This window comes from Tachyglossus aculeatus, chromosome 10 (genome assembly GCF_015852505.1).
Source record: "Tachyglossus aculeatus isolate mTacAcu1 chromosome 10, mTacAcu1.pri, whole genome shotgun sequence".
Lineage (NCBI taxonomy): Eukaryota > Metazoa > Chordata > Mammalia > Monotremata > Tachyglossidae > Tachyglossus > Tachyglossus aculeatus.
In genome coordinates, this window is record NC_052075.1 from 56966733 (window position 1) to 56993940 (window position 27208).

Genomic DNA, 27208 nt, shown 5'->3' on the forward strand with positions numbered 1-27208 from the left:
TGGGGAGGTTCCAAGGTGATCAGGTGGTCCCCCGGGGGGCTCACAGTCTTCATCCCCATTTTACAGATGAGGTCACTGAGGCCCAGAGAAGTGAAGTGACTTAATAATAATAATAGTAATGTTGATATTTGTTAAGCGCTTACTATGTGCCAAGCACTGTTCTGAGAGCTGGGGAGGTTACAAGGTGATCAGGTGGTCCCACGGGGCACTCACTGTCTTCATCCCCATTTGACAGATGAGGTCATTGAGGCCCAGAGAAGTGAAGTGACTTAATAATAATAATAATAATGTTGATATTCGTTAAGCGCTTACTATGTGCCAAGCACTGTTCTGAGAGCTGGGGAGGTTACAAGGTGATCAGGTTGTCCCACGGGGCGCTCACTGTCTTCATCCCCATTTGACAGATGAGGTCATTGAGGCCCAGAGAAGTGATGTGACTTAATAATAATAATAATAATAATAATAATATTAATGTTGATATTTATTAAGCGCTTACTATGTGCAAAGCACTGTTCTGAGCACTGGGGAGGTTCCAAGGTGATGAGGTGGTCCCATGGGGGGCTCACAGTCTTCATCCCCATTTGACAGATGAGGTCACTGAGGCCCAGAGAAGTGAAGTGACTTAATAATAATCATAATGATGATATGTGTTCAGCGCTTACTATGTGCAAAGCACTGTTCTGAGCGCTGGGGAGGTTACCAGGTGATCAGGTTGTCCCACGGGGGGCTCACAATCTTCATCCCCATTTGACAGATGAGGTCACTGAGGCCCAGAGAAGTGAAGTGACTTAATAATAATAATAATGATGATATTTGTTAAGCGCTTACTATGGGCCAAGCACTGTTCTAAGCACTGGGGAGATTACAAGGTGATCAGGTGGTCCCACGGGGGGCTCACAGTCTTCATCCCAGTGGGGGGCATTCCCCAACCAGGGGGGGCATTCCCCAGCGCTTAGAACAGTGCTTGACACATAGTAAGCGCTTAATAAATGCCATCATCATTATTATTATATTGTTATCCCTTGTAACCTCCCCAGCGCTTGGAACAGTGCTTGGCACATAGTAAGCGCTTAATAAATGCCATCGTTATTATTATTATATTATTATCACCTTGTAACCTCCCCAGCATTTAGAACAGTGCTTGGCACATAGTAAGCACTTAATAAATGCCATCGTTATTATTATTATATTATTATCACCTTGTAACCTCCCCAGTGCTTAGAACAGTGCTTGGCACAGAGTAAGCGCTTAATAAATGCCATCGTTATTATTATTATATTACTATCACCTTGTAACCTCCCCAGCGCTTAGAATAGTGCTTGGCACATGGTAAGCACTTAATAAATGCCATCATTATTATTATTATTATATTATCACCTTGTAACCTCCCCAGTGCTTAGAACTGTGCTTGGCACATAGTAAGCGCTTAATAAATGCCATCTCCCCCTTCTAGACCGTGAGCCCACTGTTGGGTAGGGACCGTCTCTATATGTTGCCAACTTGGACATCCCAAGCGCTTAGTACAGTGCTCTGCACACAGTAAGCCCTCAATAAATACGGTTGAATGAATGAAGGAATGAATGAATGATTATTATTATTATATTATTATCACCTTGTAACTTCCCCAGCACTTAGAGCAGCGCTTGGCACATAGTAAGCGCTTAATAAATGCCATCTCCCCCTTCTAGACTGTGAGCCCACTGTTGGGTAGGGACCGTCTCTATATGTTGCCAACTTGGACTTCCCAAGCGCTTAGTACAGTGCTCTGCACACAGTAAGCGCTCAGTAAATACGATTGAATGAGTGAATGAATCATTATTATTATTATTATATTATTATCAACTTGTAACCTCCCCGGCCCTTAGAACAGTGCTTGGCACGTAGTAAGCGCCTAATAAATTCATTCATTCATTCAGTCAGTCAATCGTATTTATTGAGCACTTACTATGTGCAGAGCACTGTACTAAGCGCTTGGGATGTACAAGTTGGCAACACAAATGCCATTATTATAATTAATTGAGCCTTTACAGTGTGCAGAGCACTGTACTAAGCGCTTGGGATGTACAAGTTGGCAACATAAATGCCATTATTATCATTAATTGAGCCCTTACAGTGTGCAGAGCACTGTACTAAGCGCTTGGGAGATGAAAATTCGACAATACGCAGATATATTCTCAAGGCCTCAGCTCGTAGAGGGGAGGCCTGGAGAAATCAGGGGAAGCAGCGTGGCTCAGTGGAAAGAGCCCGGGCTTTGGACTCAAAGGTCATGGGTTCCAATCCTGGCTCCGCCACTTGTCAGCTGTGTGACTTCGGGCAAGTCACTTCACTTCTCTGGGCCTCAGTTACCTCATCTGTAAAATGGGGATTAAGGCTGTGAGCCCGCCGTGGGACAACCTGATCACCTTGTAACCTCCCCAAGCACTAAGAGCAGTGCTTTGCACTTAATAAATGCCATTATTATCTTTTAGACTGTGAGCCCACTGTTGGGTAAGGACTGTCTCTAGATGTTGCCAGCTTGGACTTCCCAAGCGCTTAGTACAGTGCTCTGCACACAGTAAGCGCTCAATAAATACGATTGATGATGATGATGTTTTTTCCCCGTCCCCCAGGTCTCCGGCCCCGATGCCCACCCCCGTGAGGACACGGTGCGAGGGGGACCCCATTTTCCAGCTGGCCCACGAACACCCCGTTTGCTTCTCCGGCCCGCAAGCTTGAGAGTCTCTCACATCACCCCAACGAGTCTCAACACGCTCCCCTCTCCCCCAAGCCTTCCAGGCAGGGAGTGTGTCTACGCAAGGGTATGTGACTCGGCCTGTAGGCTTTTTGTGTGTGTATATGTCTGTGGGTCTGCATCAGTCGCATTTACTAAGCGCTCACTGCCACTGTACTAAGCACTCGGGAGAGCGTGCGCTACAACCACAGAGAGGGCCAATCCCCTTTTAATAATAATAATCATCATCATCATCATCAATCGTATTTATCGAGCGCTTACTATGTGCAGAGCACTGTACTAAGCGCTTGGGAAGTACGAATTGGCAATATATAGAGACAGTCCCTACCCAACAGTGGGCTCACAGTCTATTATTATTATTATTATTAATAATAAGGGCATTTATTAAGCGCTTACTATGTGCCAAGCACTGTTCTAAGCCCTGGGGAGGGTACAAGGTGATCAGGTTGTCCCACGGGGGGGCTCACAGTCTTAATCCTGTGATTATTTATAAATAAAGTTTATTTATTTTACTTGTACGTATCTATTCTATTTATTTTATTTTGTTAGTATGTTTGGTTTGGTTCCCTGTCTCCCCCTTTTAGACTGTGAGCCCGCCGTTGGGTAGGGACCGTCTCTAGATGTTGCCAACTTGGACTTCCCAAGCGCTTAGTACAGTGCTCTGCACAAAGTAAGCGCTCAATAAATACGATTGATTGATTGATTGATTAATCCTCATTTTACAGGTGATTTAACTGAGGCACAGAGAAGTTAAGTGATTTGCCTAAAGTCACACAGCTGACAATTGGCGGAGCCGGGATTTGAACCCATGACCTCTGACTCCAAAGCCCAGGCTCTTTGCACTGAGCCACGCTGCTTTTAGACTGTGAGCCCACTGTTGGGTAGGGACCGTTGCCAACTTGGACTTCCCAAGCGCTTAGTCCAGTGCTCTGCACACAGTAAGCGCTCAATAAATACGATTGAATGAATGGACTGTGAGCCCACTGTTGGGTAGGGACCGTCTCCAGATGTTGCCAACTTGGACTTCCCAAGCGCTTAGTCCAGTGCTCTGCACACAGTAAGCATTCAATAAATATGATTGAATGAATGGACTGTGAGCCCACTGTTGGGTAGGGACCGTCTCTGTATGTTGCCAACTTGGACTTCCCAAGCGCTTAGTCCAGTGCTCTGCACACAGTAAGCGCTCAATAAATACGATTGAATGAATAGACTGTGAGCCTACTGTTGGGTAGGGACCGTCTCTGTATGTTGCCAACTTGGACTTCCCAAGCGCTTAGTACAGTGCTCTGCACACAGTAAGCGCGCAAGAAATACGAATGAATGAATGAATGAATGACCCGATAACAGACACATTCCCTGCCCCGCCTTACCTCCTTCCCCTCCCCACAGCACCTGTATATATATATACATATATATATATATATATGTATATCTTTCCTCTCCCCCTCCTCCCCCTCTCCATCCCCCCAGCCTTACCTCCTTCCCCTCCCCACAGCACCTGTATATTTATATATGCATATATATAAATATATATATACATATATGTATACCTCCTTCCCTTCCCCACAGCACCTGTATATATGTATATATGGTTGTACATATTTATTACTCTATTTATTTATTTATTTTACTTGTACATTTCTATCCTACTTATTTTATTTTGTTGGTATGTTTGGTTCTGTTCTCTGTCTCCCCCTTTTAGACTGTGAGCCCACTGTTGGGTAGGGACTGTCTCTATGTGATGCCAATTTGTACTTCCCAAGCGCTTAGTACAGTGCTCTGCACATAGTGAGCGCTCAATAAATACGATTGATTGATTGATTGATTGATGTGTATATATACATATGTATATCTTTCCTCTCCCCCTCCTCCCCCTCTCCATCCCCCCCGCCTTACCTCCTTCCCCTCCCCACAGCACCTGTATAGATGTATGTACGGATTTATTACTCTATTTATTGATTTATTTTATTTGTCCACATTTATTCTATTTACTTTATTTTGTTAATATGTTTTGTTTTGCTGTCCGTCTCCCCCTTCTCGACTGGGAGCCCGCTGTTGGGTAGGGACCGTCTCTAGACGTTGCCAACGTGTACTATCCAAGCGCTTAGTCCAGCGCTCTGCACACAGTAAGCGCTCAGTAAAGACGATTGAATGAATCACTGAGTCAATCAATCAATCGTATTTATTGAGCGCTTACTATGTGCAGAGCACTGTACTATGCGCTTGGGAAGTACAAATTGGCAACACATAGAGACAGTCCCTACCCAACAGTGGGCTCACAGTCTAAAAGGGGGAGACAGAGAACAAAACCAAACATACCAACAAAATAAAAGAAATAGGATAGAAATGTACAAGTAAAATAAATAGAGTAATAAATATGTACAACCATATATACATATATACAGGTGCTGTGGGGAAGGGAAGGAGGTAAGATGGGGGGGGATGGAGAGGGGCACGAGGGGGAGAGGAAGGAAGGGGCTCAGTCTGGGAAGGCCTCCTGGAGGAGGTGAGCTCTCAGCAGGGCCTTGAAGGGAGGAAGAGAGCGAGCTTGGCGGAGGGGCAGAGGGATTGGGGGCATTCCAGGCCCGGGGATGACGTGGGCCGGGGGTCGACGGCGGGACAGGCGAGCACGGGGCCTAACGGTGAGGAGATTAGCAGCAGAGGAGCGGAGGTTGCGGGCTGGGCTGGAGAAGGAGAGAAGGGAGGTGAGGTAGGAGGGGGCGAGGGGATGGATGGATGGATGGACAGCCTGGAAGCCCAGGGTGAGGAGTTTCTGCCTGATGCGCAGATTGATTGGTAGCCACTGGAGATTTTTGAGGAGGGGAGTAACATGCCCAGAGCGTCTCTGGACAAAGATAATCCGGGCAGCAGCATGAAGTAGGCATCATGCATGAAGAATGAATGAATATATGTGTATATATATATATATATATGTATATGTATATGTGTGTGTACATATTTATTACTCTATTTATTTATTTATTTATTTATTTTACTTGTACATATTCTAGACTGTGAGCCCACCGTTGGGTAGGGACCGTCTCTCTATGTTGCCAACTTGTGCTTCCCAAGCGGTTAGTCCAGTGCTCTGCAGACAGTAAGCGCTCAATAAATACGATTGAATGAATGGATATCTATTATATTTATTTTATTTTGTTAATATGTTTTGTTGTCCGTCTATTTTACGTGGACATATTTATTCTATTTATTTTATTTCGTTAATATGTTTTGTTGTCTGTCTCCCCCTTCTCGACCGTGAGCCCGCTGTGGGGTAGGGACCGTCTGTAGAGGTTGCCAACTTGGACTTCCCAAGCGCTTAGTCCATTCATTCATTCATTCATTCAATCTTATTTATTGAGCGCTTACTGTGTGCAGAGCACTGGACTAAGCGCTTGGGAAGTACAGGTTGGCAACATCTAGAGACGGTCCCTACCCAACAAGGGGCTCACAGTCTAGAAGGGAGAGACAGACGCAGTAAGCGCTCAATAAATACGGTTGAATGAATGAATAAAGACGAATGAATGTGGGAGTGAATGAATGATTGACTGAGGGCGGGGATCCGGGCCAGGGGGCGTGGCCGGCCCGGGGCCCATCACGTGCCGGGGGCCATCATGGCACCGCCCGCAGTGGTCTCAAGCCCCCCCCCCCCCCCAGCAGGGCTCGGGGGAGGGGGCGTGGCCTGGGTTGGGCGCCCCCAGCACGTGACGGGGCCATCGTGGCGCTGCCCGCGGCGGCCTCAGCTCCTCGGCCGGAAGCGGGCGTGGCCTGGGGAGGTGGCACACGCCACGTGTCGGGGGCATCATGGCGCTGCCCGCGGCGGCCTCAGCCCCTCGGCCGGGAGCGGGCGTGGCCTGGGCGGCGGGCCCCACCACGTGATGGGGGCATCATGGCGCTGCCCGCAGCCGCCTCAGCCCCTCGGCCGGAAGTGGGGGGCGGGGTCCCGGAGGAGTGGAGCGTCGTCCGCTGCCCCAATCAGTCATCAATCAATCAATCAATCAATCAATCAATCAATCGTCTTTATTGAGCGCTGACTGGGTGCAGAGCACTGGACTAAGCGCTTGGGGAGTCCAAGTTGGCAACATCTAGAGACGGTCCCTACCCAACAGTGGGCTCACACAGTCTAAAAGGGGGAGACGGAGAACAAAACCAAACATACTCACAAAATAAAATAAATGGAATGGATCTGTACAAGTAAAATAAGTAAATAGAGTAAACCCTCCCGCCCAACCCCGCCGGCCAATAAACCGTTTCGACCACCCGACGGGCCTTCGGCTCTCCCCGCCGTTGCCCTTTTCGCTTACCACAACCCCGGGCCCTGAAGCAGCGTGGCTCGGTGGAAAGAGCCCGGGCTTTGGAGTCAGAGGTCCTGGGTTCGAATCCCGGCTCCACCAACTGTCAGCTGGGTGACTTTGGGCGAGTCACGTCGCTCCTCCGGGCCTCAGTGCCCTCGTCTGTAAAATGGGGGTGAAGACCAGGAGCCCCCCGTGGGACAACCTGATCACAAATCCCGGCTCCGCCAACTGTCAGCTGGGTGACTTTGGGCGAGTCACTTCGCTTCTCTGGGCCTCAGTTCCCTCGTCTGTAAAATGGGGATGAAGACTGGGAGCCCCCCGGGGAACAACTTGATCACAAATCCCGGCTCCGCCAACTGTCAGCTGGGTGACTTTGGGCAAGTCCCTTCGCTCCTCTGGGCCTCAGTTCCCTCGTCTGTAAAATGGGGATGAAGACTGGGAGCCCCCCGTGGGACAACCTGATCACCTTATAATAATAATAATGACATTTATTAAGCGCTTACTATGTGCAAAGCACTGTATCCCCATTTTCCAGTCTCTCCCCCTCGTCCCCCTCTCCATCCCCCCCGTCTTACCTCCTTCCCTTCCCCACAGCACCTGTATATATGGATATGTGTTTGTACAGATTTATTACTCTATTTATTGATTTATTTATTTTACTTGCACATATCTATTCTACTTATTTTATTTTGTTAGTATGTTTGGTTTTGTTCTCTGTCTCCCCCTTTTAGACTGTGAGCCCACTGTTGGGGAGGGACTGTCTCTAGATGTTGCCAACTTGGACTTCCCAAGCGCTTAGTCCAGTGCTCTGCACACAGTAAACGCTCAATCAATACGATTGATTGATTGATTGATTTTCCAGATGAGGTCACTGAGGCCCAGAGACGTGAAGTGACTTGCCCAGAGTCACTCAGCTGACAAGTGGCGGAGCCGGGATTTGAACCCATGACCTCTGACTCCAAAGCCCGGGCTCTTTGCACCGAGCCACGCTGCTTCTCTCGCAACCTCCCCAGCGCTTTTAGAACCGTGCTTCGCACATAGTAAGCGCTTAAAAAAATACCATCATTATTATTATTATTAACTAAGCGCTGGGATAGAAAGCAGCTCATCGGGTTGGACACGGTCCCTGCCCCATCTGGGGCTCGCGGGCCTCATCCCCATTTTCAATCCATCAATCAGTCGTATTGAGCGCTTACTGTGTGCAGAGCGCTGTACTGAGCGCTTGGGAAGTCCAAGTTGGCGACATATAGAGACGGTCCCTACCCAACAGTGGGCTCACAGGGAACCGAGGCCCAGGAAAGCGAAGAGGCTCGCCCGACGTCGCACGGCTGATGGGTGGAGGAGCCCGGGTGAGACTGCGAAGGACGCCCAGGCTCTAACCGTTAGGCCACCCTTGCTTCCTCCATCCTGCTGCGGCCACTATGGGTTCGGGAGACACGGGGGGACAACCGTGGCGAGGGGAACCGTCCCCTCGGGGACCTCGGCCTGATTTGTCCTCTTGTCCTCTCCCTGACTTTCCCAAATTTGTTGACGGCACTACCATCCTTCCCGTCTCACAAGCCCGCAACCTTGGTGTCATCCTCGACTCCGCTCTCTCGTTCACCCCTCACATCCAAGCCGTCACCAAAACCTGCCGGTCTCAGCTCCGCAACATTGCCAAGATCCGCCCTTTCCTCTCCATCCCAACCGCTGCCCTGCTCATTCAAGCTCTCATCCTATCCCGTCTGGACTACTGCACCAGCCTTCTCTCTGATCTCCCATCCTCGTGTCTCTCCCCACTTCAATCCATACTTCATGCTGCTGCCCGGATTATCTTTGTCCAGAAACGCTCTGGGCATATTACTCCCCTCCTCAAAAATCTCCAGTGGCTACCAATCAATCTGCGCATCAGGCAGAAACTCCTCACCTGGGCTTCAAGGCTGTCCATCCCCTCGCCCCCTCCTACCTCCCCTCCCTTCTCTCCTTCTCCATCGCAGCCCGCACCCTCCGCTCCTCCGCCGCTAATCTCCTCCCCGTACCTCGTTCTCACCTGTCCCGCCGTCGACCCCCGGCCCATGTCATCCCCCGGGCCTGGAATGCCCTGCTCCCTCTGCCCACCCGCCAAGCTCGCTCTCTTCCTCCCTTCAAGGCCCTGCTGAGAGCTCCCCTCCTCCAGGAGGCCTTCCCAGACTGAGCCCCTTCCTTCCTCTCCCCCTCGTCCCCCTCTCCATCCCCCCATCTTACCTCCTTCCCTTCCCCACAGCACCTGTATATATGTATATATGGTTGTACATATTTATTACTCTATTGATTGATTTATTTATTTATTTAACTTGTACATTTCTTTCCTATTTATTTCATTTTGTTGGTATGTTTGGTTCTGTTCTCTGTCTCCCCCTTTTAGACTGTGAGCCCACTGTTGGGTAGGGACCGTCTCTATGTGTTGCCAATTTGTACTTCCCAAGCGCTTAGTACAGTGCTCTGCACATAGTAAGCGCTCAATAAATACGATTGATTGATTGATTGATTGATTGATTTTTCTGGGGGGCCGCCCCGTCCCACGGCTTCTCGCCCGCGTGTCTCGCCCGGCCCTGGCGTGTCTCGGCCTGAGAGCGGAGATAAAATCGGGCCCGCGGGGAGAGTGCGAGGGCGGGCAGCCTTCCGCGGGGCGCGGCGGGGGACGGGGGTCCGGCCCAGGGGGGTCTCGGGTGGTGGGGAGGTGGCGAGGCGGAGCCGGATTCCCCCCGGCCCCTGGGCCGAAGCTGAAAACCCACCCGACCCCTTCAATCAATCAATCAATCAGTCGTATTTATTGAGCGCTTACTGTGTGCAGAGCACTGTACTAATCAATCAATCAATCGTATTTATGGAGCGCTTACTGTGTGTAGAGCACTGGCCTAATCAATCAATCATATTTATTGAGCGCTTACTGTGTGCAGAGCACTGGACTAATCAATCAATCAATCAATCGTATTTATTGAGCGCTTACTGTGTGCAGAGCACTGGACTAAGCGCTTGGGAAGTCCAAGTTGGCAACATCCAGAGACGGTCCCTACCCGACGGCGGGCTCACAGTCTAGAAGGGGGAGACAGAGAACAAAACCAAACATATTAACAAAATGAAATAAATGGAATAGATATGGACAAGTGAAATAGAGTAATAAATATGTACAAATGCCAAGGGGCGACGACAAACCGGCGGTTACAGAGGAGACTGTGAGACGTCTAGACTGTGAGCCCGCTGTTGGGTAGGGACCGTCTCTAGATGTTGCCAACTTGGACTTCCCAAGCGCTTAGTCCAGTGCTCTGCACCCAGTAAGCGCTCAATCAATACGATTGAATGAATGAATGAATGAATTTGTACTTCCCAAGCGCTTAGTTCAGTGCTCTGCACCCAGTAAGCGCTCAATCAATACGATTGAATGAATGAATGAATGAACTTGTACTTCCCAAGTGCTTAGTCCAGTGCTCTGCACCCAATAAGCGCTCAATCAATACGATTGAATGAATGAATGAATGAATGAACTTGTACTTCCCAAGCACTTAGTCCAGTGCTCTGCCCCCAGTAATCACTCAATCAATACCATTGAATGAATGAATGAACTTGTACTTCCCAAGCGCTTAGTCCAGCGCTCTGCACCCAGTAAGCACTCAATTAATGTGATTGAATGAATGGATGAATGAACTTGTCCTTCCCAAGCGCTTAGTCCAGTGCTCTGCACCCAGTAAGCGCTCAATCAATACAATTGAATGAATGAATAAACTTGTCCTTCCCAATCGCTTAGTCCAGTTCTCTGCACCCAGTAAGCGCTCAATCAATACGACTGAATGGATGAATGAACTTGTCCTTCCCAAGCGCTTAGTCCAGTGCTCTGCACCCAGTAAGCGCTCAATCAATACAATTGAATGAATGAATGAACTTGTCCTTCCCAATTGCTTAGTCCAGTTCTCTAGACCCAGTAAGTGCTCAATCAATACAATTGAATGAATGAATGAATGAACTTGTCCTTCCCAAGCGCTTATTCCAGTGCTCTGCACCCAGTAAGCGCTCAATCAATACGATTGAATGAATGAATGAACTTGTCCTTGCCAAGCGCTTAGTCCAGTGCTCTGCACCCAGTAAGCGCTCAATCAATACGATTGAATGAATGGATGAACTTGTCCTTCCCAAGCGCTTAGTCCAGTGCTCTGCACCCCAGTAAGCGCTCAATCAATACGATTGAATGAATGAGTGAATGAACTTGTACTTCCCAAGCGCTTAGTACAGTGCTCTGAAACCAGTAAGCGCTCAATACGATTGAGTGAATGAATTTGTCCTTCCCAAGCGCTTAGTCCAGTGCTCCGCACCCAATAAGCGCTCAATCAATACGATTGAGTGAATGAATGAATGCACTTGTCCTTCCCAAGCACTTAGTCCAGTGCTCTGCACCCAGTAAGCGCTCAATCAATATGATTGAATGAATGAATGAATGAACTTGTACTTCACAAGCGCTTAGTCCAGTGCTCTGCACCCAGTAAGCGCTCAATCAATACGATTGAATGAATGAACTTGTACCTCCCAAGCGCTTAGTCCAGTGCTCTGCACCCAGTAAGCGCTCAATCAATACGATTGAATAAATGAATGAACTTGTACCTCCCAAGCGCTTAGTTCAGTGCTCTGCACCCAGTAAGCGCTCAATAAATACGATTGAATGAATGAGTCAACAGGGTGGAACTGGGAAGGCTTCCTGGAGGAGGTTGGGTCCTGAAGTTCAGGAGGCTTCGGAGGGTTGCGTTGCCCTCCCGGATCCTCCCCTCTCGGGAATAATGATAAGTGTGGGATCTGCTAAGCGCTCACTATGTGCCAAGCACTTTTTATAAATAGTAATAATAATAATAATGGCCTTTATTAAGCGCTTACTATGTGCAAAGCACTGTTCTAAGCGCTGGGGAGTTTACAAGGTGATCAGGTTGTCCCGCTTCTAAGCGCTGGGGAGGTTACAAGGTGATCAGGTTGTCCCGCGGGGGGCTCACTCTGGGCCTCAGTTCCCTCATCTGTAAAATGGGGTTGAAGACTGGGAGCCCCACGTGGGACAACCTGATCACCTTGTACCCCCCCATTGCTTAGAACAGTGCTCTGCACATAGTAAACATTTAACAAATACCATTATTATTATTGTAATTATTATTATCTGGGCCTCAGTCCCCTCATCTATAAAATGGGGATGAAGACTGTGAGCCTCCCGTGGGACAACCTGGGCCTCAGTCCCCTCATCTATAAAATGGGGATGAAGACTGTGAGCCTCCCGTGGGACAACCTGATCACCTTGTAACCTCCCCTGTCTTAGAACAGCGCTTTGCACAGAGTAAGCACTTAATAAATAACATTATTATTATTATTTGGAGTCAGAGGTCATGGGTTCAAATCCCAGCTCTGCCAATTGTCAGCTGTGTGACTTTGGGCGAGTCACCTCAATTCTCTGGGCCTCAGTGACCTCATCTGTCAAATGGGGATGAAGACTGTGAGCCCCCTGAGGGGACAACCTGATCACCTTGCAACCTCCCCAGCGCTTAGAACAGTGCTATGCACATAGTAAGTGCTTAATACAGTGTGGCACAGTGGAAAGGGCCCGGGCTTTGGAGTCAGAGGTCACGGGTTCAAATCCCAGCTCCACCGCTTGTCAGCTGTGTGACTTTGGACAAGTCACTTCACTTCTCTGGGCCTCAGTTCCCTCATCTGTAAAATGGGGATGAAGACTGTGAGCCCCCCGTGGGACAACCTGATCACCTTGTAACCTCCCGAGCTTAGAATAGTGCTAGGCACATAGTAAGTGCTTAATAAATGCCATTATTATTATTATTATTATTATCCCTCATCTGTAAAATGGGGATGAAGACTGTGAGCCCCCCGTGGGACAACCTGATCACCTTGTAACCTCCCCCGAGCTTAGAACAGTGCTTTGCACATAGTAAGCGCTTAATAAATGCCATTATTATTATTATCCCTCATCTGTCAAATGGGGATGAAGACTGTGAGCCCCCCGTGGGACAACCTGATCACCTTGTAACCTCCCCAGAGCTTAGAACAGTGCTCTGCACATAGTAAGCGCTTAATAAATGCCATTATTATTATATTATCCCTCATCTGTAAAATGGGGATGAAGACTGTGAGCCCCCCGTGGGACAACCTGATCACCTTGTAACCTCCCCAGAGCTTAGAACAGTGCTTTGCACATAGTAAGCGCTTAATAAATGCCATTATTACTATTATCATCATTATTATTACTTTCTGAGGGAGGAGATGGTGGTGGTGGGGGATATTCCAGGCTGGGGGAGAAGCTCAGACCCTGGAGAGGGGCGGACCAAAAGGGAAGGGGGGGACGGGGACTCTCTCCTAAGGGGCTAAGGAGGACTTAAAGGGGTTTGAAGGGGGCGAGAGTTTAGCACAGGGTGTGAACGCTTTTATTAAAGAGGCGAGTCACTAAATACCAGTGCGGGTGACGGAATCGCCCCTCAAATCCCGCCTCTCTCCCCCTTAGCCCCCCCTCCCCGGGTGAATGGTTCCGTCCAACGGCCCGGGCCCCGCCCCTCCCTCCCTGGTCACGTGACGAGGGAGTGGACTACGTCTCCCGCCGTGCTCCGCGCGTGCTCCGCGCGTGCGCAGAGCGGGATATTAAAAAAAACCGCCGGGTGGGCGCGCATGCGTCGTTTGGGTGGTGCGCATGCGTAGCGTGGCGGCTTCCGATTGGGCGCCGGCGGCTATTTGAAAAGGGCGGGCGCGCGGGAAGCGCGTTTTACGTGCCGGGTTTCGCGCGTGCGCGCGTGGTTGTGCGCGCGCCCTGCTGAGGGAATTGGGTAGGACGCGGGGGTCGTCGTCGTCAGGGAGGGGGCTTTGTGGAAATTTGTGTGGTTTTGTGTGGATTTGTGTGTGTTTGTGAGTGTTTTTGGGTTGTCTTTTGAGGAGGGGGGGCGGTTTGAAGCAGCTCCCTGAGGGGTGGGGGTTGGGGGGGGGGGGGCTTGACGAATAGTCGACGAAGTGCACGCCCCCTAGCGCCTAGTGCAGTGCTCTGCACCCAGGAAGCGCCCACTCAACGTGCTTGAATGAATGAATGAAGGAATGGTACTTTCCCTAGCGCTTAGCGCAGTGTTCTGCACCCAGGAAGCGCTGAGTCAATGTGGTTGAATGAATGAATTGTACTTTTCCAAGCGCTTAGTGCCGGAAGCGCTCAGTCAACGCGGTTGAATGAATGAATTGTACTTTCCCTAGCGCTTAGTGCAGTGCTCTGCACCCAGGAAGCGCTCAGTCAATGTGGCTGGATGAGTGAATGAATTGAACTTTCCAAAGCGTTTAGTACAGTGCTCTGCACCCAGGAAGCGCCCACTCAACGTGCTTGAATGAATGAATGAATGAATTGTACTTTCCCTAGCGCTTAGTGCAGTGCTCTGCACCCGGGAAGCGCCCAGTCAGTGCGGTTGAATGAATGAATTGTACTTTCCCAAGCGTTTAGTACAGTGCTCTGCACCCAGGAAGCGCCCACTCAATGTGCTTGAATGAATGAATGAAGGAATGGTACTTTCCCTAGCGCTTAGCGCAGTGTTCTGCACCCAGGAAGCGCCCAGTCAATGCGGTTGAATGAATGAATTGTACTTTTCCAAGTGCTTAGGGCAGGAAGCGCTCAGTCAACGCGGGTGAATGAATGAATGAATTGTACTTTCCCTAGCGCTTAGTGCAGTGCTCTGCACCCAGGAAGCGCCCAGTCAATGTGGTTGAATGAATGAATGAATTGCACTTTCCCTAGCGCTTAGCGCAGTGCTCTGCACCCAGGAAGCACCCAATCAATGTGGTTGAATGAATGAATGAATTGTACTTTCCCTAGCGCTTAGCGCGGTGCTCTGCACCCAGGAAGCACCCAGTCAATGTGGTTGAATGACTGAATGAGCGAATTGTACTTTCCCTAGCGCTTAGTGCAGTGCTCTGCACCCGGGAAGCGCTCAGTCAATGTGCTTGAATGAATGAATTGTACTTTTCCAAGCGCTTAGTGCAGTGCTCTGCACCCAGAAAGCGATCAGTCAATGCGATTGAATGAATGAATTGTACTTTTCCAAGCGCTTAGTGCAGTGCTCTGCACCCAGGAAGCGCTTAGTCAATATGTGGTTGGATGAGTGAATGAATTGAACTTTCCAAAGCGCTTAGTGCAGTGCTCTGCACCCAGGAAGCGCTCAGTCAATGTGGTTGGATGAGTGAATGAATGAATTGTACTTTCCCTAGCACTTAGTGCAGTGTTCTGCACCCAGGAAGCGCTCAGTCAGTGCGGTTGAATGAGTTAATGAATGAATTGTACTTTTCCAAGTGCTTAGTGCAGGAAGCGCTCAGCCAACGCAGTTGAATGAATGAATGAATTGTACTTTCCCTAGCGCTTAGTGCAGTGCTCTGCACCCAGGAAGTGCTCAGTCAATGTGGCTGGATGAGTGAATGAATTGAACTTTCCAAAGCGTTTAGTACAGTGCTCTGCACCCAGGAAGCGCTCAGTCAATGCGGTTGAATGAATGAAGGAATTGTACTTTCCCTAGCGCTTAGTGCAGTGCTCTGCACCCAGGAAGCGCTCAGTCAATGCGGTTGAATGAGTGAATGAATGAATTGTACTTTCCCCAGCGCTTAGTGCAGTGGTCTGGACCCAGGAAGCGCTCAGTCAATGCGGTTGAATGAATGAAGGAATTGTACTTTTCCAAGTGCTTAGTGCAGGAAGAGCTCAGTCAATGTGGTTGAATGAATGAATGAATTGTACTTTCCCTAGCGCTTAGCGCAGTGCTCTGCACCCAGGAAGCGCTCAGTCAATATGTGGCTGGATGAGTGAATGAATGAATTGAACTTTCCAAGCGCTTAGTACAGTGCTCTGCACCCAGGAAGTGCTCAGTCGATGCGAATGAATGAATGAATTGTACTTTCCTTAGCGCTTAGTGCAGTGTTCTGCACCCAGGAAGCGCTCAGTCAATGTGGTTGAATGAATGAATGAATTGTGCTTTTCCAAGTGCTTAGTGCAGGAAGCGCTCAGTCAATGCGGTTGAATGAGTGAATGAATGAATGGTACTTTTCCAAGCGCTTAGTACAGTGCTCTGCACCCAGGAAGCGCTTGGTTGAATGAATGAATGAATTGTACTTTTCCAAGTGCTTAGTGCAGGAAGCGCTCAGTCAATGCGGTTGAATGAGTGAATGAATTGTACTTTCCCTAGCGCTTAGCGCAGTGCTCTGCACCCGGGAAGTGCTCAGTCAATGCTGTTGAATGAATGAATGAATGAATTGTACTTTCCCTAGCGCTTAGGGCAGTGCTCTGCACCCAGGAAGCACTCAGTCAATGTGGCTGGATGAGTGAATGAATTGAACTTTCCAAAGCGTTTAGTACAGTGCTCTGCACCCAGAAAGCGCTCAGTCAATGCGGTTGAATGAATGAATTGTACTTTCCCTAGCGCTTAGTGCAGTGCTCTGCACCCAGGAAGCGCTCAGTCAATGCGATTGAATGAATGAATTGTACTTTTCCAAGTGCTTAGTGCAGTGCTCTGCACCCAGGAAGCGCTCAGTCAATGTGGTTGGCTGAGTGAATGAATGAATTGTACTTTCCCAAGCGTTTAGTACAGTGCTCTGCACCCAGGAAGCGCTCAGTCAATGCGGTTGAATGAATGAATGAAGGAATTGTACTTTTCCAAGCGCTTAGTGCAGGAAGCGCTCAGTCAACGCGGTTGAATGAATGAATTGTACTTTCCCTAGCGCTTAGTGCAGTGCTCTGCACCCAGGAAGCACCCAGTCAGAGTGGTTGAATGAATGAATTGTACTTTCCCAAGCGTTTAGTACAGTACTCTGCACCCAGGAAGTGCTCAGTCAATGTGGTTGAATGAGTGAATGAATTGTACTTTCCCTAGTGCTTAGCGCAGTGCTCTGCACCCGGGAAGCGCTCAGTCAATGCAGTTGAATGAATGAATGAATGAATTGTACTTTCCCTAGCGCTTAGTGCAGCGCTCTGCACCCAGGAAGCACTTAGTCAATGCGGTTGAATGAATGAATTGTACTTTCCCAAGCGTTTAGTACAGTGCTCTGCACCCAGGAAGCGCTCAGTCAATGCGGTTGAATGAATGAATGAAGGAAGGAATTGTACTTTTCCAAGTGCTTAGTGCAGGAAGCGCTCAGTCAATGCGGTTGAATGAGTGAATGAATTGTACTTTCCCAAGCATTTAGTACAGTGTTCTGCACCCAGGAAGCGCTCAGTCAATGTGGTTGAATGAGTGAATGAATGAATTGTACTTTCCCTAGCACTTAGTGCAGTGCTCTGCACCCAGGAAGCGCTCCGTCAGTGCAGTTGAATGAATGAATTGTATTTTCCCAAGCGCTTAGGACAGTGCTCTGCACCCAGGAAGCGCTCAGTCAGTGCAGTTGAATGAATGAATTGTATTTTCCCAAGCGCTTAGGACAGTGCTCTGCACCCAGGAAGCGCTCAGTCAATGCAGTTGAATGAATGAATTGTATTTTCCCAAGTGCTTAGGACAGTGCTCTGCACCCAGGAAGCGCTCAGTCAATGCAGTTGAATGAATGAATTGTATTTTCCCAAGCGCTTAGGACAGTGCTCTGCACCCAGGAAGCGCTCAGTCAATGCAGTTGAATGAATGAATTGAACTTTCCAAGCGCTTAGGACAGTGCTCTGCACACAGGAAGCGCTTAGTCAATGCGGTTGAATGAGTGAATGAATGAATTGAACTTTCCAAGCGCTTAGTACAGTGCTCTGCACCCAGGAAGTGCTCAGTCAATGCTGTAGAATGAGTGAATGAATGACTTGAACTTTCCAAAGCGCTTAGTACAGTGCTCTGCACACAGGAAGCGCTCAGTCAATGCAGTTGAATGAATGAATTGTATTTTCCCAAGTGCTTAGGACAGTGCTCTGCACCCAGGAAGCGCTCAGTCAATGCAGTTGAATGAATGAATTGTATTTTCCCAAGCGCTTAGGACAGTGCTCTGCACCCAGGAAGCGCTCAGTCAATGCAGTTGAATGAATGAATTGAACTTTCCAAGCGCTTAGGACAGTGCTCTGCACACAGGAAGCGCTTAGTCAATGCGGTTGAATGAGTGAATGAATGAATTGAACTTTCCAAGCACTTAGTACAGTGCTCTGCACCCAGGAAGTGCTCAGTCAATGCTGTAGAATGAGTGAATGAATGACTTGAACTTTCCAAAGCGCTTAGTACAGTGCTCTGCACACAGGAAGCGCTCAGTCAATGCAGCTGAGTGAAGGAATTGAACTTTCCCAAGCGCTTAGTCCAGTGCTCTGCACCCAGGAAGCACTCAGTCAATGCGAATGAATGAATGCATGGATTGAACTTCCCCAGGCGTTTAGTCCAGTGCTCTAATGGTATTTGTTAAGCGCTTACTATGTGCAAAGCACCGTTCTAAGTGCTGGTCACACATCTGACAAATGGCAGAGCCAGGATTAGAACCCATGACCCCGACTCCCAAGCCCGTGCCCTTTCCAGTAAGCCACGCTAGTTGAGCGCCCATCATGTGCTGTGCTCTGTACTAAGTGCTTGGGGGGGGGATACAGTGGAGAGAGCAGTTAGCCAATCAGATGAATTTACTGAGCGCTTACCACGGGTGTAGTAATAATAATAATAATAATGTTGGTATTTGCTAAGCGCTTACTATGTGCGAAGCACTATTCTAAGCGCTGGGGAGGTTACAAGGTGATCAGGCTGTCCCAACGGGGGCTCACGGTCTTTAACCCCCATTTTCCAGTTGAGGTCACTGAGGCCCAGAGAAGTGAAGTGGCTTGCCCACAGTCACCCAGCTGACAGTTGGCGGAGGCGGGATTTGAACCCACGACCTCCGACTCCCAAGCCCGGGCTCTTTCCCCCGAGCCACGCTGCTTCTCCCAAGGCGGGCAAGGGTGGCAGAGGTGGCACATACACTCACCCTCCTCCTCCGATTGGGCAATCCCGCTCAGCACCCCCGACAGTCCCGCGTCGCGCCGGGCGCCGCCGTGTACCGAGCGCTCAGGGGCGCCCAGTAAGTACTGATCGAACGAATCCGTTCGATCGTATTTATTGAGCGCTTTCTGTGTGCGGAGAACCGGGCTTAACGATTCGGGCTGCCCGCTCTTGCCCTCAGCACGTGGCATCATGAAAACCCTGAAGAGAGCGGATTTTGAGAAGAGGACCAGCAGCCGGGAGGAGGTGGCCGCCCTGCTTTTGGACCTGAAGGTAATACTACTAATAATAATGATGCTATTTATTAAGCGCTTACTATGTGCAGAGCACTGTTCTAAGCGCTGGGGGGGATCCAAGGTAATCAGGTTGTCCCACGGGGGGCTCACAGTCTTAATCAGCGTGGCTCACTGGAAAGAGCCCGGGCTTTGGAGTCAGAGGTCATGGGTTCAAATCCCGGCTCCGCCACCGGTCAGCTGTGTGACCTTGGGCGAGTCACTTCACTTCTCTGGGCCTCAGTTCCCTCATCTGTCAAATGGGGATGAAGACTGGGAGCCCCACGTGGGACAATCTGATCGCCTTGTATCTACCCCAGCGCTTAGAACAGTGCTTGGCACATAGTAAGCGCTTAACAAATACCAACATTATTATTATTATTATTAATCCCCATTTTCCAGATGAGGGAACTGAGGCCCAGAGAAGCGAAGCGACTTGCCCCAAGTCACCCAGCGGACAGTTGGCGGAGCCGGGATTTGAAGCCCTGACCTCTGACTCCAGAGCCCGGGCTCTTTCCACTGAGCCACGCTGTGACCGGGCCACCCCCGGGGGGGTCAATCAATCCATCAATCAATCAGTCGTATTTATTGAGCGCTTACTATGTGCAGAGCACTGTCCTAAGCGCTTGGGAAGTCCGAATTGGCAACACACAGAGACAGTCCCGACCCAACGGTGGGCTCCCAGTCTAAAAGGGGGAGACGGAGAACAAAACCAAAGATACCAACAAAATAAAATAAATAGGATAGAAATGTACAAGTAAAATAGAGTGATAAATATGGGGCGGGGCGGGGCGGGGGGGGTCGCCCCGTTCTTCTCCCCGACCCGGGGGGTGACCACCGGCTCCTCTCCCGCCTCCCCCCCGCCGCAGGAGCTGCTGTCCGCCCCCGATGCCCGGGCCCCGGAGCAGCGGCAGGCCTGCGATGCCACCCTGCGGGCCTGCAACCAGCAAGTAGCCACCGGGCCGGGCCCCCCGGCCCACCTGCCCGGCCTCCTGGACCTGGCGGAGCTGGCCACGCGCGGCTACCTGGATGCCACCCCGCGACGGGCACCCCTCTACCTGGAGCGCATCCTGGCCGTCCTGCTGGGCAACGTGGCCGCCCGCGGGGCCCCCGAGGCCGCCCTGCGCGTGGCCGGGCCCCTGCACGCCTGCCTGGCGCGGAGCGGCCCCTCGCCCGCGGACCCCCGGGACCTGGGCGCCGTGGTCCGCACCACGTTCTGCGTCCTGTGGAAGGCGGCGGAGGCCCTCGGGGGGCGGCGGGCCGCCTGCTCCGCCCGCCTGCGGGCCGCGGCTTTCCTGGCCCTCCTGGAGGACCCCGGGCACCCGCCCCCGTTCGCCTCCCCGGCGGCCTGCCAGGCGGCGGCGGCCTGCCGGCTGTTCGACCACCCGCCCGGCGGCCCCCCGACCCGCGAGGACGCCCGCTTCCTCAGCCGGGAGCTGGCGGGCTGCCTGGAGGCGGCGGCGGCGGCAGCGAGCGGGGATGGGGCCCCGCTGTCCCGGCCCCGCGCCCTGTGCCTGCTGGAGCTGACGCTGGAGCGCTGCCACCGACTGTGCCGCGCCGGCTGCTTCCCGGAGGCGGGCGAGGCGGCGGAGGAGCCCCGCGCCCGGCTGGAGGAGGCCGGGCTGGGCGCCGGCGGGCGGCTGTGCCAGCTGGGCGTCGAGCTGCACCGGGACCGGGCGCGGGGCGGCCAGACGCTGGGGCGGGCGGCCGCCGAGCTCCGCGGGGCCCTGGCCGCCCCCGTGCCCCCGCTCTGGGCCCTGGCTGCCAGCGGCCAGTTCCTGCTGTCGGCCCTGGAGGGGGGTGCCCGCCGGGCACCGGACACGGCCGTCGGCCTCTCGGCCTTCCTGGGCCAGTATTGCCCTCTGCTTCGCCGCCTGAGGGGAAGCGTGAGTCCGGGCGGGTGGGCGGGCGGGCACGGGGTGGGCACCGGATGGCCGTTGCCCCCCGGACTGTGAGCTCGTTGAGGGCGGGGGTGAAAACAACGATAATAACTGTGGTATCTGTTAAGCGCTTACTATGTGCCGGGCACTGTACTAAGCATCAGGGTGGGGGATAATAATAACTGGTATTTATTAAGTGCTTACTACGATGAGGTAACTGAGGCACAGAGAAGAATAATAAGGATGGTATTTAAGTGCTTACTATGATGGGGTAACTGAGGCACAGAGAATATCAATCAATCAATCATTCATTGAGCACTTACTGTGTGCAGAGCACTGTACTAAGTGCTTATATAAGGATATAATAATGGTATTTAAGCGCTTACTATGATGAGATAACAGGCACAGGGAAGAAGAAGAATAATGAAGGATGATAATAATAATAATAACTGGTATTTATTAAGCGCTTACTACGATGAGGTAACTGAGGCGCAGAGAATAATAATAAGGGTGGTATTTGTTAAGCGCTTTCTATGATGAGGTAACTGAGGCACAGAGAATATCAATCAATCATTTATTGAGCACTTGCTATGTGCAGAGCACTGTACTAAGCGCTTATATAAGGATATAATAATAATAATAATGGTATTTAAGCGCTTACTATGATGAGCTAACAGGCACAGGGAAGAAGAAGAATAATGAAGGATGATAATAGTAATAATAACTGGTATTTATTAAGCGCTTACTACGATGAGGTAACTGAGGCGCAGAGAATAATAATAAGGGTGGTATTTGTTAAGCGCTTTCTATGATGAGGTAACTGAGGCACAGAGAATATCAATCAATCAATCATTTATTGAGCGCTTACTGTGTGCAGAGCACTGTACTAAGCGCTTATATAAGGATATAATAATAATAATAATGGTATTTAAGCGCTTACTATGATATAACACGCACAGGGAAGAAGAATAATAATGAAGGATAATAATAATAATAACTGGTATTTATTAAGCGCTTACTACGATGAGGTAACTGAGGCGCAGAGAATAATAATAAGGGTGGTATTTGTTAAGCGCTTTCTATGATGAGGTAACTGAGGCACAGAGAATATCAATCAATCAATCATTTATTGAGCGCTTACTGTGTGCAGAGCACTGTACTAAGTGCTTATATAAGGATATAATAATAATAATAATGGTATTTAAGCGCTTACTATGATGAGATAACAGGCACAGGGAAGAAGAAGAATAATGAAAGGATGATAATAATAATAATAACTGGTATTTATTAAGCGCTTACGATGAGGTAACTGAGGCGCAGAGAATAATAATAAGGGTGGTATTTGTTAAGCGCTTTCTATGATGAGGTAACTGAGGCACAGAGAATATCAATCAATCATTTATTGAGCGCTTACTGTGTGCAGAGCACTGTACTAAGCGCTTATATAAGGATATAATAATAATAATGGTATTTAAGCGCTTACTATGATGAGATAACAGGCACAGGGAAGAAGAATAATAATGAAGGATGATAATAATAATAACTGGTATTTATTAAGCGCCTACTACGATGAGGTAACTGAGGCACAGAGAATAATAATAAGGGTGGTATTTGTTAAGTGCTTACTATGATGGGGTAACTGAGGCACAGAGAATATCAATCAATCAATCATTTATTGAGCGCTTACTGTGTGCAGAGCACTGTACTAAGCGCTTATATAAGGATATAATAATAATAATAATGGTATTTAAACGCTTACTATGATATAACAGGCACAGGGAAGAAGAATAATAATGAAGGATAATAATAATAATAACTGGTATTTATTAAGCGCTTACTACGATGAGGTAACTGAGGCGCAGAGAATAATAATAAGGGTGGTATTTGTTAAGCGCTTTCTATGATGAGGTAACTGAGGCACAGAGAATATCAATCAATCAGTCATTTATTGAGCGCTTACTGTGTGCAGAGCACTGTACTAAGCGCTTATATAAGGATATAATAATAATAATAATAATGGTATTTAAGAGCTTACTGTGGTGAGATAGCAGGCACAGGGAAGAAGAATAATAATGAAGGTATTTGTTAAGCACTTACTACGATGAGGTAACAGGCAAAGAAAATCAATCAGTCATTTATTGAGCACTTACTGTGTGCAGAGCACTCTACTAAGCGCTTATATAATATAAGAATATAAGACTAGTAATAACAATGGTGGTATTTACGCAATTACTATGATGAGATAGCGGAGGCACAGGGAAGGAGAATAATAATGATGGTATTTGTTAAGCGCCGTGTTATGATGAGGTAACTGAGGCACAGAGAATATCAATCATTTATTGAGGGCTTACTGTGCAGAGCACTGTGCTAAGCGCTTATATAATATAAGAATATAATAATAATAATGATGGTATTTAAGGGCTTGCTATGATGAGATAACGGAGGCACAGGGAAGAAGAATAATAACGAAGCAATTTGTTAAGCACTTACTATGATGAGGTAACTGAGGCACAGAGAATATCAATCAATCATTTATTGAGCACTTACTGTGTGCAGAGCACTGTACTAAGCGCTTATAGAATATAATAACAATATAATAATAATAATAATAATAATAATAATAATAATGATGGTATTTAAGCGCTTGCTATGATGAGATAACGGAGGCACAGGGAAGAAGAATAATAATGAAGGTATTTGTTAAGCACTTACTACGATGAGGTAACTGAGGCACAGAGAAAATCAATAATTTATTGAGCGCTTACTGTGTGCAGAGCACTGTACTAAGCGCTTATAGAATATAAGAATAATACTAATAATGATGGTATTTAAGCAATTACTATGATGAGATAGAGGCACAGGGAAGAAGAATAATAATGATGGTATTTAAGTGCGTATTATGATGAGGTAACGGAGGCACAGGGAAGAAGAATAATTATGATGGTATTTGTTAAGTGCCGTATTATGATGAGGTAACGGAGACACAGAGAATAGTAATGATAATGATGGTATTTGTTAAGCGCGTACTATGATGAGGTAACTGAGGCACAGAGAATACTAATAATAATGATGGTATTTAAGCACTTACTATGATGAGGTAACGGAGGCACAGAGAATAGTAATAATAATGATGGTATTTAAGCGCGTACTATGTTGAGGTAACTGAGGCACAGAGAATAGTAATAATAATGATGGTATTTAAGCGCTTACTATGATGAGGTAACGGAGGCACAGAGAATAGTAATAATAATGATGGTGTTTGTTAAGCACTTACTATGATGAGGTAACTGAGGCACAGATAATAATAATGGTATTTGTTAAGCGCTCACTCTGAGGTAACTGAGGCACAGAATAATAATAATAATGATGGTATTTGTTATGCGCTTACTATGACGAGGTAACTGAGGCAGAGAGAATAATAATAATATCGATGGTATTTGTTAAAGAGCTTACTATGATGAGGTAACTGAGGCACAGAGAATAATAATAATATTGATGGTATTTAAGCGCTTACTATGAGATAACAGAGGCACAGGGAAGAAGAATAATAATGATGGTATTTGTTAAGTGCTTACTATGGTGAGGTAACTGAGACAGAATAATAATAATAATAATGATGGTATTTGTTAAGCGCATACTATGATGAGGTAACAGAGGCACAGAGAATAGTCATAATGATGGTATTTGTTAAGCACTTACTATGATGGGTAACAGGCACAGAATAAGAATAATAATGATGGTATTTAAGTGCTTACTATGATGAGGTAACTGAGGCACAGAAAATAAGAATAATAATGATGGTATTTGTTAAGCGCTTACTATGATGGGTAACAGGCACAGAATAAGAATAATAATGATGGTATTTGTTGAGTGCTTACTATCATGAGGTAACCGAGGCACAGAAAATAAGAATAATAATGATGGTATTTGTTAAGCGCTTACTTTGACGAGGTAACTGAGGCACAGAGAATAAGAATAATAATGATGGTACTTAAGCGCTTACTATGACAGTGCTTGGCACACAGTAAGCGCTTAATAAATGCCATCATTATTATTTTTTGGAGAAGCAGCATGGCTCAATGGAAAGAGCACGGGCTGTGGCGTCAGAGGTCGTGGGTTCCGATCCCGGCTCCGCCAGTTGTCAGCTGGGTGACCTTGGGCAAGTCGCTTCAGTTCTCTGGGCCTCAGTTCCCTCATCTGGAAAATGGGGATGAAGACTGGGAGCCCCCCGGGGGACAACCTGATCACCTTGTAACCTCCCCAGAGCTTAGAACAGTGCTTTGCACATAGTAAGCGCTTAATAAAATGCCATCATTATTATTATTATTCTCTGAGCCTCAGTTCCCTCATCTGGAAAATGGGGATGAAGACTGGGAGCCCCCCGGGGGGTAACCTGATCACCTTGTAACCTCCCCAGAGCTTAGAACAGTGCTTGGCACATAGTAAGCGCTTAATAAAATGCCGTCATTATTATTATTCATTCATTCATTCAGTTGTATTCATTGAGCGCTTACTGTGTGCAGAGCACTGTACTAAGCGCTTGGGAAGTACAAGTCGGCAACATATAGAGACGGACCCTACCCAACAGTGGGCTCATATTCTCTGGGCCTCAGTTCCCTCATTCGGAAACTGGGGATGAAGACTGGGAGCCCCCCGGGGGGACAACCTGATCACCTTGTCACCTCCCCAGAGCTTAGAACAGGGCTTTGCACATAGTAAGCGCTTAATAAAATGCCATCATTATTATTATTATTATTCTCTGAGCCTCAGTTCCCTCATCCGGAAACTGGGGATGAAGACCGGGAGCCCCCCGGGGGGGGGGGCCAACCTGATCACCTTGTAACCTCCCCAGAGCTTGGAACAGTGCTTGGCACATAGTAAGTGCTTAATAAGTAGACATAAATAACAGATTTATTATAATAGATAATAATATAATAAATAATTATAATAATAGAAATAAATAAATAGAAGCAGCATGGCTCAGTGGAAAGAGCCCGGGCTTTGGAGCCAGAGATCACGGCTCACCTCCTCCAGGAGGCCTTCCCAGAGCGAGCCCCTTCCTTCCTCTCCCCCTCGTCCCCCTCTCCATCCGCCCCATCTCACCTCCTTCCCTTCCCCACAGCACCTGTATATATGTTTGTACGTATTTATTACTCTATTTATTGATTTATTTATTTTACTTGTACCTATCTATTCTATTTATTTTATTTTGTGAGTATGTTTGGTTCGGTTCTCTGCCTCCCCCTCTTAGACTGTGAGCCCGCTGTTGGGTAGGGACCGGCTCTAGATGTTGCCGACTTGGACTTCCCAAGCGCTTAGTCCAGTGCTGTGCACACAGTAAGCGCTCAATAAATACGATTGATGATGATGATGATGATGATGATGATGACCCCTCTCCCTGGCAGGTCGCGGCCGACCTTCCCAGGCAGCGGCAGGCGCTGACCCAGATGCACTTCCACGGGCTCCAGCTGTTCACCAGCGTCGTCTACGACGTGTTCCACGGCGAGGCGGGGGCGTCCGGCCTGGGCCCCGAGCCCGCCCCGGCCGAGCTGGCCGGGCTGGAGGAGCCCTGCCGCCGCGCCGTGCTCTGGATGCTCGAGGCCCTGGAGGGCCTCGCGGGGACCGAGGAGGAGGAGGAGAATCTCACCGTGGCAGGTGAAGGCCGGGTTGGGCACGCCCAGGCCTATTTATTGAGCGCCCACTGCGCGCGCGGAGCGCTGGACTGAAAGTACAGTCCGGCCACGGGGACGATCCCCACCGGACGACGGGGCGGGAAGGGCGCCCGGAGCGCCGGGCGACGGGGAGGCCGAGGGGAGTCGGCGTGGCTCGGCGGAAAGAGCCCGGCCTTGGGAGTCAGAGGTCGTGGGTTCAAATCCCGGCTCCGCCAGCTGGGTGGCTTTGGGCGAGTCACTTCCCTGGGCCTCAGTTCCCTCATCTGGGAAATGGGGATGAAGACTGGGAGCCCCCCGGGGACAACCTGATCACCTTGTATCCTCCCTCGCACAGTGTTTGGTGCATAGTAAACGCTTAATAAATGTCATCACTCCACCCTGGCTGCCGGGTGGGGTTGGGCGGGTGAGAGTGTCTCCCCCTGGGTGTGGGGGAGGGACCC

General features: G+C 49.0%; 1 protein-coding gene across 1 annotated transcript in view; it reads left to right on the forward strand.

Moving 5' to 3' along the window:
• The first annotated feature begins 13788 nt into the window (after positions 1 to 13788).
• Positions 13789 to 27208, forward strand: part of ESPL1 (extra spindle pole bodies like 1, separase) — a 38020-nt gene continuing 24600 nt past the window's right edge. The window contains exons 1-4 of the mRNA XM_038752051.1: positions 13789 to 13835; positions 19126 to 19217; positions 20086 to 21102; positions 26502 to 26751. Coding sequence (XP_038607979.1) covers positions 19137 to 19217; positions 20086 to 21102; positions 26502 to 26751 — 1348 coding nt within the window. The 5' untranslated portion in view covers positions 13789 to 13835; positions 19126 to 19136. The remainder of the gene's footprint in view (positions 13836 to 19125; positions 19218 to 20085; positions 21103 to 26501; positions 26752 to 27208) is intronic.